General features: G+C 37.2%; 4 protein-coding genes across 4 annotated transcripts; all 4 read left to right on the top strand.

Annotated features, from left to right (window-relative positions):
• Positions 1–2,605, top strand: LOC104723170 (aquaporin NIP1-2). The gene is made up of 5 exons (XM_010441490.3): positions 1–349; positions 484–708; positions 1,334–1,552; positions 1,984–2,045; positions 2,150–2,605. Exons 1-5 carry the CDS (start codon positions 194–196, stop codon positions 2,367–2,369), a joined length of 882 nt encoding a protein of 293 aa, XP_010439792.1. The 5' UTR covers positions 1–193; the 3' UTR covers positions 2,370–2,605.
• A 215-nt stretch (positions 2,606–2,820) lies between these two features.
• Positions 2,821–4,384, top strand: LOC104723169 (oil body-associated protein 2B-like). The gene is made up of 4 exons (XM_010441489.3): positions 2,821–3,262; positions 3,625–3,707; positions 3,793–3,907; positions 4,012–4,384. The coding sequence occupies exons 1-4, from the start codon at positions 2,974–2,976 to the stop codon at positions 4,251–4,253; spliced, it is 729 nt and encodes a 242-aa protein (XP_010439791.1). The 5' UTR covers positions 2,821–2,973; the 3' UTR covers positions 4,254–4,384.
• A 4,915-nt stretch (positions 4,385–9,299) lies between these two features.
• On the top strand, positions 9,300–10,633 carry LOC104723168 (cyclic phosphodiesterase). Its single transcript, XM_010441487.3, has 3 exons — positions 9,300–9,685; positions 9,869–9,923; positions 10,304–10,633. The coding sequence occupies exons 1-3, from the start codon at positions 9,401–9,403 to the stop codon at positions 10,504–10,506; spliced, it is 543 nt and encodes a 180-aa protein (XP_010439789.1). The 5' UTR covers positions 9,300–9,400; the 3' UTR covers positions 10,507–10,633.
• Positions 10,634–10,803: 170 nt separating this feature from the next.
• Positions 10,804–12,070, top strand: LOC104723167 (cyclic phosphodiesterase-like). The gene is made up of 3 exons (XM_010441486.2): positions 10,804–11,287; positions 11,484–11,538; positions 11,710–12,070. Exons 1-3 carry the CDS (start codon positions 10,856–10,858, stop codon positions 11,907–11,909), a joined length of 687 nt encoding a protein of 228 aa, XP_010439788.1. The 5' UTR covers positions 10,804–10,855; the 3' UTR covers positions 11,910–12,070.
• The last annotated feature ends 2,384 nt before the right edge of the window (positions 12,071–14,454 follow it).

The raw sequence follows: 14,454 nt of genomic DNA, 5'->3' as shown, positions 1-14,454 counted from the left end.
GTCAAAGAAGTCCAATCTTTCTCTCTCTCTAGCCATATTTGCCAATAAATTGGAGACGCATCTTCACCAAACTCATTCACACAAGTCATTACAAGTCTCATCTTTCTCTGAGCTAGGAGTTTTATTTCTTGGCTTTTTTTTTTTTTTTTTATCTTCTTAGTTTTGTGAGGAAAAAAAAAACAAGCAAACTGTTATGGCGGAGATCTCGGGAAACGGACATGGTAACGATGCAAGAGAAGGAGCTGTGGTGGTGAATCTCAAGGAAGAAGACGAACATCAACAACAACAACAACAACCATTGAAGAAACAAGACTCTCTTCTCTCCTTCTCTGTCCCTTTCTTACAAAAGGTAGATTAACACTATATTTAAACTCTCAAAGATCTATTAAACTCTCTATAATTCGTTACCAAATTACCATAATTTACTAAAATGAAATACTCTGTTTTTTTTTGTCCTGTTGTTAAATTGCTCTGTTTTCTCAGTTGATGGCGGAGGTTCTTGGAACGTACTTCTTGATATTCGCAGGTTGTGCAGCTGTGGCTGTGAACACACAACACGACAAAGCCGTGACTCTTCCAGGGATCGCCATCGTTTGGGGACTCACCGTCATGGTCCTCGTTTACTCTCTTGGTCACATCTCCGGTGCTCATTTCAACCCGGCCGTCACAATCGCCTTCGCCTCTAGCGGCCGTTTCCCTCTCAAGCAGGTAGGTCAATACATACCAAAATACTTATAATGATCGATCAAGTTTTTGTTTTTATGTGATTTTTTTAGTTTGATGAACAAACTAAAGAACATTTGTGTTTGATAGGGTTAGTTTAGCTGTCGTTTGATTGTTTTACACGAAACTGTAAGTTATATAAAATAAATTATATATTTTCTATTGGATTCTTTATTTCTTTAGAAGTTGCATTTTCTTCAAAAGTTTTACTTAAATGTTTTCTTATATCTTTCACTAATTAATGGCTACTGATTTGCGTAGATATGAGTAATGATGATTGAGTGTGGTTAATTTAAATGTATGCGTCTACGGGATATGATTTACAGCGGATACTTACGTATACAATTATTCTTAACCCAAACTGTTCAAAAAAAAAAAAAAAACTTTTAGTTCTCTAGTTCTCCTATTGAAACTTTTAAAAAGAGTTAATTTATCATGTAACTTTTGTCTGTATATATATTTTTCTCCTCAAACTCAATCTTCTTAGTCAAACAAAATTGTGATATATAAATGTCAAATTATTCACAATCATCCAATATATCTTGGGTCCCTAGTTAATTAATTGGTTACTAAAAATTATTTTTATATATTTTTCTTTGATTTTTTTTAGGTCCCGGCTTATGTGATATCACAAGTGATAGGATCTACGCTCGCGGCAGCAACTTTACGTCTCTTGTTCGGACTTGATCAAGACGTTTGTAGTGGAAAACACGATGTGTTCGTTGGAACATTACCATCGGGGACGAATTTGCAGTCGTTTGTGATCGAGTTTATCATCACTTTCTACCTAATGTTCGTCATTTCCGGTGTCGCCACCGATAATAGAGCGGTTAGTCTTTCAAGCTCTTCTTATCTTGCACGTATATTATATTGTCAAATTTGATGAGCTTATATGTTGGGGACTCTTACTACTTTAAGTATGTTCTCATTAACTTTTAACTAATGTGTTTTCATTTTTATGTACTTTATATCTATTGAACAATCTACCTAGTAACGGAAATAATGCACTTTTTAAAGGTTGTTTGTTTTCATGAAATATAGACCCGATACGTTCCTCTATGGTTTTCTATTTGATATTTAAATTTGGTTTACAAGTGAAACAAATATTATTTTTAATATTATATTTTTTGTCACCAAACTTTTTTATCGTTTTATGGATTGAGTGTTATTGGCGCAATAACGCTTCCTTGCACATATTTTCTTTTGTCTTTTCTATTTATGAGAAACTTAACATTAAGTTCAAATGTTTTTAATAAGCAGATCGGAGAACTTGCCGGACTAGCAGTGGGATCAACGGTGCTACTTAACGTGATAATTGCCGGGTAATTTATTACTTACAATATTTCTATTTGTTATCATTTTTCCTTTTAGAAAAAGAAAAAAAAAATAACTAAAAATGCTATATGGATTACATATTTTTTATCAGACCGGTATCGGGAGCATCAATGAATCCAGGACGAAGTTTAGGACCTGCGCTGGTTTATAGTTGCTACAAAGGACTTTGGATCTACATGGTCTCACCAATACTTGGTGCGGTTTCGGGTGCGTGGGTTTATAACACGGTCAGATATACCGATAAACCATTGCGAGAAATAACCAAAAGCGGTTCGTTTTTAAAGACCGTGCGTAACGGTAGCTCTCGTTGATAAAAGAAAGAAAATAAAGCTTGGTTATGTTAAAATTAGTCGTCGGAGGTTTAAGTAATAATTTGAGTATTTTGGTATGAAAATGTTTTTAATTTCGAATTATACCATAGAAAGGGTAAACATTTATGGTATGTGACGAACATATATATAACTGATCTATAACGAGTTTGACCAGACCTAATCACGGATATGGTTGTATTAAATGCTATATTTAAGTCTTCTCTTTTTATGCGAAAGATTCTATCTTCATATATATGTGCAACTGTTCTATCTCATGGACACTTTAAGCAAAATCGTCAAAAGTTGTTATTTCGAACTCGTCAAACAAAGCACAATGTCCGGTGTCGCAAACATTGCCAAGTGTGCATTACTTTGTCCAGAGCATTAAAACCGGACCTGATCACTTTGTCCGGAAAACACTAAACTTAGCATCTCTATAATCCTCCGCCACATCACTATTCTCTAATGACATGTCACACATAAAAGTCACTTCACGTCATATTTTCCTCATGCAAACATCACTCCTCTTTTATAAGACCGAACCAAACACAAACCAAGCTAAAGGAGAAGAGAAAAAGGCTTTTAAAACAGTTTAGTTTAGCTAATGGCGTCGAGTGATAAGGTTCCGGTGGCGTGTCCGGCTAGCAGCGGTGATGGAAAGGAGCCAATGGGAGATCCGACCAAGACGACCACCACGATTCTCGACAAAGGAACGGCTATGATGCAATCAATGAAACCGATCAGGCAAATGAGTCTCCACGTGTGTTCATTTGCTTGCTATAGCCACGATCCTGGCCGTCATGTGGAAGTTCATATCTACGGCCACCGTGTAAACCAGGACTTCCTACAGTGTGCTGTCTACGATTCAAACTCCTCTAAGGCTCATCTCATCGGTACATACACTTCCACCTCGATTGTTTGTACTTTGTTTATATTTTCCAAATAAACTTATTCTTCTTAATTAAACTTTTATTGTTATTGTAGTTATTACTTAGTTTAACGTATAAACTGCCTTAAAAACAATCGAAATTTTACATTTCACAATTTAGTTGTTTAAAACTTTGAATTTTAAAAATTGATTAGTTTCTTTTAGGAAGGCACTACTATACGGTTAATCGGTGGTCATGCTTAAGCATATTGCGTATATAGTCATTGACTATTATAAGTATGAATGTGTTAACTTGAATATTAAAGCTCTTGTTTGATATTGTTTTATGACTTACGAATTCTGTTTCTTATTGTATTAAATTTCTAGGGATCGAATATATAGTGTCAGAGAAGTTATTCGAAAGTCTCTCACCGGAGGAACAGAAGCTCTGGCACTCGCATGACTACGAGGTTCATTTCAATATACACTTCCGGTATGTTTTACATATCAATTACCGAAGAATCGAAAATGACAAAAATTAAGTGTTGTTTGTAGATCCAAATGGCTCTTCTAGTAACTCCAAGGGTCCCGGAGATGGTTGCGAAGCCGGAGCTTAAAAATCTTGCCAAATCTTACGGAAAATTTTGGTGTACATGGCAGATTGACCGAGGTAACTAATTAGTCTTGCAAAATTTAGGTAAAACCAACCTTGTATTTTAATATGATGAGATATGAACTTAATAGCTTAGGTTTTTTGTTTTGTTTTGTTTTTAGGGGATAGATTACCACTAGGAGTACCATCACTAATGGTGTCGCCACAAGATGTGAATCTTGGGAGAATAAAACCGGAGATGGTGAAAAAGAGAGATGAAGAACATGGAATCTCGACGGAAGCATTGAAGCCGTCGAGAGATGGGATATGTGGACCGGAAAAGAAGAATCTGGTTCGGTTCAGGAAAGGCTTTGCGCTTGATGTTGTTGAGACTGATATGAAGAGAACAGCTCCCTTCCCGTAACCTTTTTTATGCGTGCATGTTTTTAATGAAATCTCAGACGACATAATATATATAAGTTCGTAAACTCATACAATATATATGGCTAAACAGTATATCCAAGTTTTTATGCTTTATATTGGTATTTTAATCTTCATACAGTAGAACCTCTATAAATTAATACTTACTATAAATTAATAATTTTTTGGTCACAAGTTGGGCCGATGTAAAAAATGACACATTTCGATAAAATAATAAGATAATATTTTTTTTGAAAATCCTATGTAAAATATGGTACCATCAATATCTTAATTTTTTTTTTTGACAACAAAAAAAGATCAGCTCATATGAGCCAATGCGAAGGAAAATCATTTACAAATAAAACATGTTGCAGAGATGAACGCGTTTGGCGTGCCAACTTATCCGCACTTACATTTGCAGTTCTTGGAATTAGAGACAAAGAGCAAGCAGAAAATTCCTCCATGTCCATCTTGATATCGTCGAGGTAGATTTTGAAAGCCGGCCAGTCCTAAGGCGAAGACACCATCTTCACCAAGTCTGCACAATCTGTATAGAAAGTCACCTCTTGATAGTCATGTCCTATCATGTACCGCATAGCCCAAACAAAGGCTTCTATTTCGGCATGCAATGGTGAAAGACTACGTCAAAGCGTCCAGAGAAGACAAACACACCCATCCTACACCCGCAAAAGCATCGCCTACTTTCCACGAGCCATCTACAAAGCATCTATAGCCTGAATACCTATCAGGAAGGTGCCCCAATCGCCCCTGTCCCCGAGCATAGGGAGGGTTGAGCATTGGAGATAGGTCCTCCTCCACCTCCTCCACCTCCTCTACCTGAGCCTGCAACCAGGAAGTCGCCACCCCAACCGCTATCCTCACTACGTCCTCTGGTTTTTCCATCAGATTTTCAAAAACGCAAGCATTTCTCGCTTTCCATATGTACCACATGAGCCAAGGAAAAGCTTGTACCTGCGAACCCGGGTTTGTTGAACCTAAAAAATGATCTACATTGGCATACAGAGATTCCGTGGGAAAGGAATATGGCCCAACTGGTACATAAGCTAAAGTTGGCCAAACCTGGCGAGTTGGGGGACACCGAAAAATCGCATGATTTATTGTTTCCTCTTCAGCCCCGCATCTTGCACAGACCGGGTCACAAGCAATACCACGACGATGCAAGGTTGTGGAGACCGAAAGGCAACCTGACAACACTTGCCACATAAAGTGCCTAAGCTTCAGTGAACAAGGAACTCTCCAGACCCACGCGAGGAGGGGAGTAATATGCGGCCCGTACCGAGTATCCTGAGACATCCGCTCCTCCGCCGCCCGTTCCGTATTATACCCTGATTTGACCGAATATTTTCTGGACTTTGTAAAATGCCAACCGAGAGAATCTTCCGTATGAGAAATACCCAACGGTAAAGCCCCTATCAAAACAGCATCATCCGGATCAAAATGCTCATGGAGCTGATCCATACGCCAAGAATTTGTTTGACGATCAATAAAGTTTGGTAATTTTAATGAAGGGTCCTTGAAAGAACCCCTACTCAAAGCTGGTCTCGGGGATTGAGCTGGTATCCATGGATCAGTCCATATAGAAATGGTTTCTCCAGAACCAAATCGTTTAATAAGCCCTTTATTTACCAGAGATCTAGCTGAAACAATACTCTGCCATCCAGAGGATGGAGAGTATGATCTGATCGGATCCATAGGATCTGAGTTCCAATAATATCTACCCTTGAAAACCCGAGCAAAAAGAGAATCTGGTGTTTCAATCAGCCGCCACAATTGCTTCGCCAACAAGGCTGTGTTAAAATCATCAACATTCCTAAAACCCAAACCCCCCAGCTGCTTACTGACACGTAACTTCTCCCAGGCTAGCCAATGCATACCCCCAGATTGCCCTGAACTCCACCAAAAATTTGCCATTGCACTAGTCAATTTGGATGTGACTGTTTTAGGCAACCGAAAGCACGACATAACAAACGTCGAAACCCCCGTAGCAACTGACTTTATCATTACCTCCTTTCCCCCTCTGGACAACTGTTTTGCTGTCCAACCATTCGTTCGACTCTGAAGCCTATCCCGAACATAGGAGAAAACTTTCGTCTTGGACCCTCCCAGACTCTTTGGGATCCCTAAAAAGATCCCATCCCGCCCAATCTCGATATTCCAAGGACCCCCTGAACCTCCTGTTTTACTACTTCATCCACATTGTGCCCAAATTGGATGGAGGATTTATCGAAATTAATTTTCTGTCCTGATACCACTTCATAATTCCTTAAGATATCCAAAATTACCCCACATTGAACCGTATCAGCTTTGCAGAAGAATAGACTATCATCTGCAAACAACAAGTGCGTAATCGGTGGACATTTGTTAGCCACCTTGATTCCCGTTATCCGTTTATCTTTTTCGGCCTTCCGTATATTAGCAATTAGCACCTCCGTACAAAGGATAAACAAATAAGGAGATAATGGGTCGCCCTGACGTAAACCCCTCTTCGGAACAATCAAACAATTAGGGTGGCCGTTCAGCAGGACCCGATACTCAACCGAAGATATATAAAACATAACCATAGAGATCCATTTTTCCGCAAAACCCATTTTTCGTAGCAGAGCCTCGACGAAGCTCCATTCAACCCTATCATACGCTTTGCTCATATCCGTTTTTATTGCCATATATTTTCCTTTACACAACGGATTAGTCCTGAGTCCATGAAACATCTCTTGAGCAATTAAGATGTTGTCGGAAATCAAACGACCCGGAACAAAAGATGATTGAGTTTCCGAAACCAGCGTTGGCAGCACCAATTTAAGCCGTTGACACAAAACCTTGGAAATAACCTTGTATCCCACATTACACAAACTAATCGGACGTAATTCCGCCATCCGAGTCGGCCTACCCACCTTGGGAATAAGACAAATATGCGTGCGATTTAAGCTCTTATCAAAAACACCCTCCTCAAAAAATTGGTTAACTATAGAGACTAGATCTTTCTTGACAATACCCCATGCCTTCTGGAAAAACAAAGCGGTCATTCCATCCGGCCCGGGCGCCTTATCCGGATGCATCATAAACAGAACCTGCCGTACCTCCGCCTCCGTAACCGGGGCCGTTAATCGATCATTGACCTCCTCCGTCATAACCAGATCAACCTCAACCAACGCCTCCTCAAAGACCGAAGGGTTAGTTGAAGTAAACAAACTTTCAAAATACGCTACCGCCGTGTTGCAAATTTCAGTTTCCTTAGTAGACCATATATCATTCCGATCATAAAGACCCATAATACGATTTCGAGCCCGACGCTGCTTTGTTTGCGCCTGAAAGTACTTTGTGTTTCTATCCCCCACTCGCATCCAACGGTTCCGACTTTTCTGATGCCAATATACCTCCTCATCCCGATAAGCTTCACGCAAGCGTGAAGTTAACTCAGAAATCACATCCGGAGCCACCGCATCGTCCGCTTGGGCCACCTCCAACTGTCTTTTAAGAGCTTCAATCGTATCTCGTCCATAAGGAACCTGCGCTTTCCGCCATTGAGAGATTGCTCTCCTGCATTTTCCGACTTTGTCCACAAATTTCGTCGAATCCCGATCAGCTGGGCCACCCCAACCCAGAGATATAGCATCCATCAAGCCCGCCTTTCCTATCCACCTTCTATCAAACATAAAACACCGGCGCCCACGCGGTCGCTTGGAACCGATACTGGTCACCAAAGGTTTATGATCAGAAGCGATCATAGGCAAATATTCTGTGACTGTATCCGGAAACAAATCATGCCAATCCTCAGTACCTAAAGCTTGATCCAGCCGACAGCGAATCGTGTTCTTATCCCGCCATCCTTTCCATGACAAACAGTCACCCAAGTATGGAAATTCCAGAAAACCACAATCTTGTATCATCCCATTGAAAGAACGGAAAGAAGCCGTATGTCTAAGCTTACCCCCTCGTTTTTCATGATTCTCTGTTAATTCATTAAAATCTCCAATCAGAAGCCAAGGTGTAGATCGAGAAGAACTTATCCTCAACAAACGTTCCCAAACCATATCTCGTTTTTTGGAACTGGATCACCATACACAAATTTTATATTAAAAACTTTTCCATTATGCACCTCTTCAATATCAATTAGTCTGTTGGATGCAAAAAGTATTGAGATATCAAAATCATCTTGATTATAAAATAAAGCCAATCCTCCACTACAACCAATAGGTTCCACAGTTTTTAAAACAGTTATATTATTGATTATTATCTTAAATTAATAATCAAATAAACTAAAAATATATATATCTAAGAAAATCTAGTGAATTATGACTCTATTGTTGTTTGCCTATTATTGAATTTGCATTCTTGTTGGAAGTCATCTCTAATCTTTTTCATTGTTGTCTTCTCAATTGCATCCAAAAATTGTGTAGAGTCTAGATGATATAATTGATTATTTAGTAACTGGTTCTAAAGATACCACAAATATCTTCTTCGACTTCATCATTACCATAAATGATAGCAATATCAATTTTTTATAAATTCTAAACTTCTAACATTTATCATTTTTACCTAGATGATTTCATAAACAATTGAAATTCATCCTATTACGGTAACTAATATTATAAATTAAGAAAATTTTTTAAAAATGTAAATGATAACAATTTTATGTTGTAATAGAAAATTTTCAAAATTATGAAAATGAGAAAATCTCTTCATAAATTAAAACCTTTATAAATTAATAAAATTTCATGGTCTCGACCTTATTAATTTATAGAGGTTTTACAGTATTGGTCTTTGTACCTAACCACGTACAATCCCAAATAGGACTATATACTGATTGTAGCGTTGATTTTTTGCGAGTGAACGTGCCATAATTGATTAGCCTTGGTGTAGTTATTTGCCACTTTAGTTGGGATAACATGTTCTGCGTTTTCGTAGTCTTTTAGATAATAATACGTTTTCAAAATTTCTGATGAAGGCCCATTCAGAGAGTTTAGTCTATTGTATATTTTCTCAATCCGTCGTCGTATTTAACACTTCTGTTTCGTCGTCCATAGGAATAATAAACTATATGAGTTTTTAACGTTTTCCTGATAAGCAAATAATAAATAAATATGACTTCTCATCATATTTTGGGATCAAAGAGCATTGACCGATCGATCCATGGAGGAGGTGAAGGAGGACGTATACTCACTGTGGGCATTACCGGATGAGGAATCAGAGCCGAGATTCAGAAAGCTTATGGAAGCTCTGAGATCTGAATTCACTGGCGCTAGTTTCGAACCTCACGTCACCGTCGCCGTAGCCACTCTGACTGCAGAGGAAGCCAAGAAGATGTTCGAATCAGCTTGCGACGGTCTTAAAGCTTACACAGCCACCGTTGATCGCGTCTCCACCGGAACTTTCTTTTTTCAGTGCGTTTACTTGCTTCTCAAATCCACCCCAGAGGTATATATAAAGTTCCAGACTTTTCCTTTCAAGATTCGATCTTTCTGGGAGAATGGTTAATTAAAATCTTGGGTCTTGACTAGAATTTATCATTTGAGATGAGTAAGATTACATTTTTACATATTGAAAGTCTTGGGTTTGGTTTTGGAATCTATAAGGTTAGTTTGTTCTGTTTATTTACAGGTGATGGAAGCTGGTGAACACTGTAAGAAACATTTCAATTCCTCCACTGCCACACGTAAGCTCGTTTGACCTCAAAACTTGTTTATGTAAATATCAAAGCTTTAGATCATTGTAGCTCCATGGTATTTATTATTAACTATTAAGTAAGTCTAGTCACTAGTGTTAATTTCTTTGGGAGATCTAAGGTGAAGTCCATTCATTAGGAATGTTTCTTTGAATATGAAATGTTAGGGGAAGTGTTGTACATTAGCCTGGCAAGTATATAATCCTTTCGAAACCATATCGGACTTGGTTAAGTATCTGAAATCGAATGCATCTGAAGCCTAAATACATTTGGGGAAGCCATGATGGTACTCCAGAGAGTAATCTCTCATATTAGATTCATGAGCCCATATGTATGTGAAAGACGTTTTCTTTGTCTACATATGATTGCAGCTTACATGCCGCATTTGAGCTTGCTTTACGCCGACTTAACAGAAGAGGAGAAGAAGAAAGCGCAGGAGAAAGCTTACACACTCGATAGCACCCTCGATGGCCTGAGTTTCCGGTTAAACCGACTCGCTCTATGCAAAACCGATACCGAAGACAAGACTCTAGAGTCATGGGAGAGAGTGGCTGTATGCAATCTCAGTCCTTAAGAAATACAACGAGTTTGGTTCTGAGTCTGTAATAATAAGGTTTCAATAAACTTGCTTTGGAGCTATGTATCGTCTCTCTCTAAAGATTGAATAAATGTTACCTATAATACAATTCCCCAACACAAAACTTCCACTCGCATGGTGATTGCAGATTTAGCGAAAAGAAACAGACCACAAGTCTTTTTAAAGTGTTTAACCAAAAGAAGTATTTTTAAACCGACCACAAGTCTTTTTAATAATTCTAAGACATTTGCGTCAACGCCTAAAGCTTTGATTGATTAGTCGAAAAGACATTTTGTTAAAGTCAATCCAAAAGGCAGAATTAGGAGAAGCTGTTACGCTATGAATAATGTTTATCTACTTAATCGTTGCAGCTATTTCTAAATATATATATACATACAGCAACATTGAGACGAGTCTTAAAAGAGGGAAAGGGACAATGACGGAAGAAAGCGCAACGCCACTACAACCGCCACAAACGCAGGAGGATGAGGAGGAGGAGAAGGCCATGTATTCGGTCTGGGCGGTACCGGAGGGTGACGTTGACGATCGGTTTCGGAGGGTAATGGAAGGGCTTAGGTCAGAGTTCGGTGGTCCACTGTTTGATCCACATTTAACCCTCGTTGGACCTTTACCTTACAAACTTACGGCCAGCGAGGCTAAACGGATGTTCAAGGCGGCGTGTGAAGGTTTTAAGGCGTATCCTGCCACCGTTGACCAAGTCTCCCCTGGAACTTCTTATTTTCAATGTATTTACTTGTCTCTCCGGCACACCGTAGAGGTAAAGTCATAAATTAAAAAAAATTAAATCTTATATTTTACATGAGGAAACATTAACAAAATACATACATATCGAAATGGAAACTTTATGATACTGTGACGTGAATCTAACATGAACTTTAGAAAAAAATCATACAGTTCATAAATTTTAAAAAATCTACTAAGCTATACAAACGTTGTTTGTGTTATGTTTACAGGTAATGAATGCTGCCGGACATTTTATGTCCCACTTCAAACCCATGACCGGAAAATGTATGATCCAATCTCTAATAAATCAGATTTTAATAATTTTATTGGGATGTAATTGAACCGTTAATAATGTGAACAACATTAAAAATCAAATTCTTACCAAGAAACGTGTTTTATTATCTCTTTCTGTTTACGTGTGTGTGAAATTAATGTTGGGATGTTGGCATGTTGCAGTTTACGTGCCACATATGAGTATACTCTACGGCGATCTAACGGATGGAGAGAAGAAGAACGCGTTAGAGAAAGCTTACGCGCTTGATCCGAGTCTCGACGGATTGAACTTTCGGATCAATCGAGTTGCATTATGGATAACCGATGCAGACGTTGGATCTTGGGTGAAAATTGACGAACATAATCTAATTTCTCAAATATAATAAAGTAAAGATAAATGTTATGGCTGATGTATTCGGTATATATCAGCTGGATCGGTTTATGATGTTTCTTGGTTCGGCTAGTTTAAAATAAATGTATGTTTGCCTCTGCTTTATGAAAAGGTCTTGTGATAAAATGACATTTAAAAATCACAATTCTATGTTACTATGAGCATAATGTATATGCATCTTGTGGGAATATTCCTCTTTGTTTTCTAGTTAACTAGTGGTTTGGTCTATACATACATATATATCTTGAAGAAGGGTGAACTAGTCAAGGATTTAAACTATTGGAATCTTATCAAACTGATAATATCATAATAAGATGATTCAAGAAATAATAGTAATAAAAACACAATCAGGAACCATTTTGGAGTCTTGTTGACATTTGTTACTAAAATGACTTAAAAAGTTTCAAAAAGTTTGAATTGAAACTAAAGATAAGAAGAATGATTATAAATAATTCTAGGAGGAGGAAATAGATATAGTTAAACAACTTGTCATTCGTTGAAACTAAAAATTCTGATAGCCATGTACATATTTTTAACATATTTTAAATTTAATGTGAATAATTCTTCAATGTACAAGTACAAACACTTGGACCAAGTGACTCGGTAAGAGTTGGCTGGAAATTCTTAAAGGAGTTGTTCCAGTCTACTATTATATACATATACTAATATAGATAATATTTTGTCCATTTCATTATAAATTGTCGTTTAATTTTTTCACTAATCAAACCAACTTTGAAATCCACGTGACGATGTATCTAATATTAGTCAATATGATGCTATGAGATCTAATACTTATATGTTAATCCAACAAATATATGTATCTAGTTAGAAGTGTAAAATAGATATATCTTCTAAAAATTTTAGAAGTCAGATTTTGTCGGTATTTTACGAAAATTAGAATATGTATTCTACACATTACTCTATAGTTTACAAATTTTAGAATTTGTTTTCTACATTTTACACTATGTTCTACTGAAGTTAGAAGACGAATTCTACAATTTGTTTTCTACAATCTACAATATGTTCTTTTTCTATTTTTTCCCCCAAAAAAATTAATAAAACAAAATAAATTAGTATGAACTCAATTATGAGAGATATGATGCTAAAGAGAGTGTTTAAGTTAACAACATAAAAAATCCCTTTTCTTTCTGAGGCGATTTGTTTAACGATCAAAGACAACCGTTCCTTCTGTGGTTTTTCCGATCAATCGGCGTCGGCTCCGACGTCGATCGTACTCTTCTACTTACTAATCTAAAGAGTTATTAGGTTTTATCATAGGCACAATCTGTGTCATTTGTTATAAGAAAAGCAAAGATGGAAGACGGAGGATGGAAGCAATTCTCGATCAACATCACGATGTTTTTCAAGCCACCATCTCTGCCATTGCTTTCCCTCAATGTTTCTCTAATATTGCCTTCTCTGGTTTTAATTTTTCAGAACAAAAATCTCGATTATCAGATCTTAAATCGGATTTCGTTTCTGTCAACTTTTTGACCCAACCACTTCCCCTGGGTTAGTGTTGTGTCGCTGGTTTCACTGTTATCAACCACCATTCTCCTTCTCTATTGGTGTATGTTCTTGGAATGCAAGTTTAGTTTTCAGCGGTTTCATATCAACCGCTATTTCACCATGTCCGGCGATTTCTCCATGGTCATGAGTCTATTCAAACTAACATCTTATGTTAGTTATGTGATTGTTCTCGGGCATCAGTATGATCTACTGTTGGCGTCCCGAAGTATAACACAAATAGGTCGACCGGCACAGAAACCACCATGGAAGCAATATGTTAAAGAGGAGTTGGAGGACACTATTGGGAGAATCAGAAGATGGTTTACACCATATCAACAAAAATTGGTTTTAAGTACAACCAAGATCAATGACATCTCTTTCGATAAGAGAGTTTCGATTAATCTAAAAGGTTATGCGATGTAACAGATGGATCGCTACCTTTGATTTTCAAAAGCGTTACTAGTATTTCATTAATAAAAAGAATGTGATTGCCAAGCAAGAAAATCACACCAGATTGTCGGAAATGACGAAGAAGATTAAGTGTTTTCTTTATCTTATTTTCGTTACACAAACCATTGGTTGTATTTATAATTTTATTGACAATTTTGTATACTCTGATTCATATCAATAAAGTCTTTGAGATGATAAAAAAAGAGAGTGTTTATGTTAACATTCATTGTGAGAAGCAAAAATAACCAAACCATATAAATAAAAATTCAAAAATCTACGTTGCTTATCAAAATCATACAATAACCCTACTACATAAATTAATCAATGAAACAGAGACAATCTAAAAGCCAGAAGAGAAGAACAAAACGTAGGAGAATCACAGTAGCTTTATCTTCTGTGAAAAAAAAAAAAAAAAATCTGGTTTGGCAAATTTTTTTATTTATGGTGTAGGAGAAGGGTTTTTAGAATTATTATTATTTTTCTTTTATGATATTTTAGGAAAAAATAATCTTAAGGAAAGACTCTTTATGATTTAGATGTTTTGGAATATGTTTAAAAAATTAGATTTTATTTCTATA

The sequence above is a fragment of the Camelina sativa genome, chromosome 11 (assembly GCF_030686135.1).
Source record: "Camelina sativa cultivar CO46 ecotype springtype chromosome 11, ASM3068613v1".
Lineage (NCBI taxonomy): Eukaryota > Viridiplantae > Streptophyta > Magnoliopsida > Brassicales > Brassicaceae > Camelina > Camelina sativa.
This window is presented reverse-complemented; position numbering and strand designations above follow the sequence as displayed.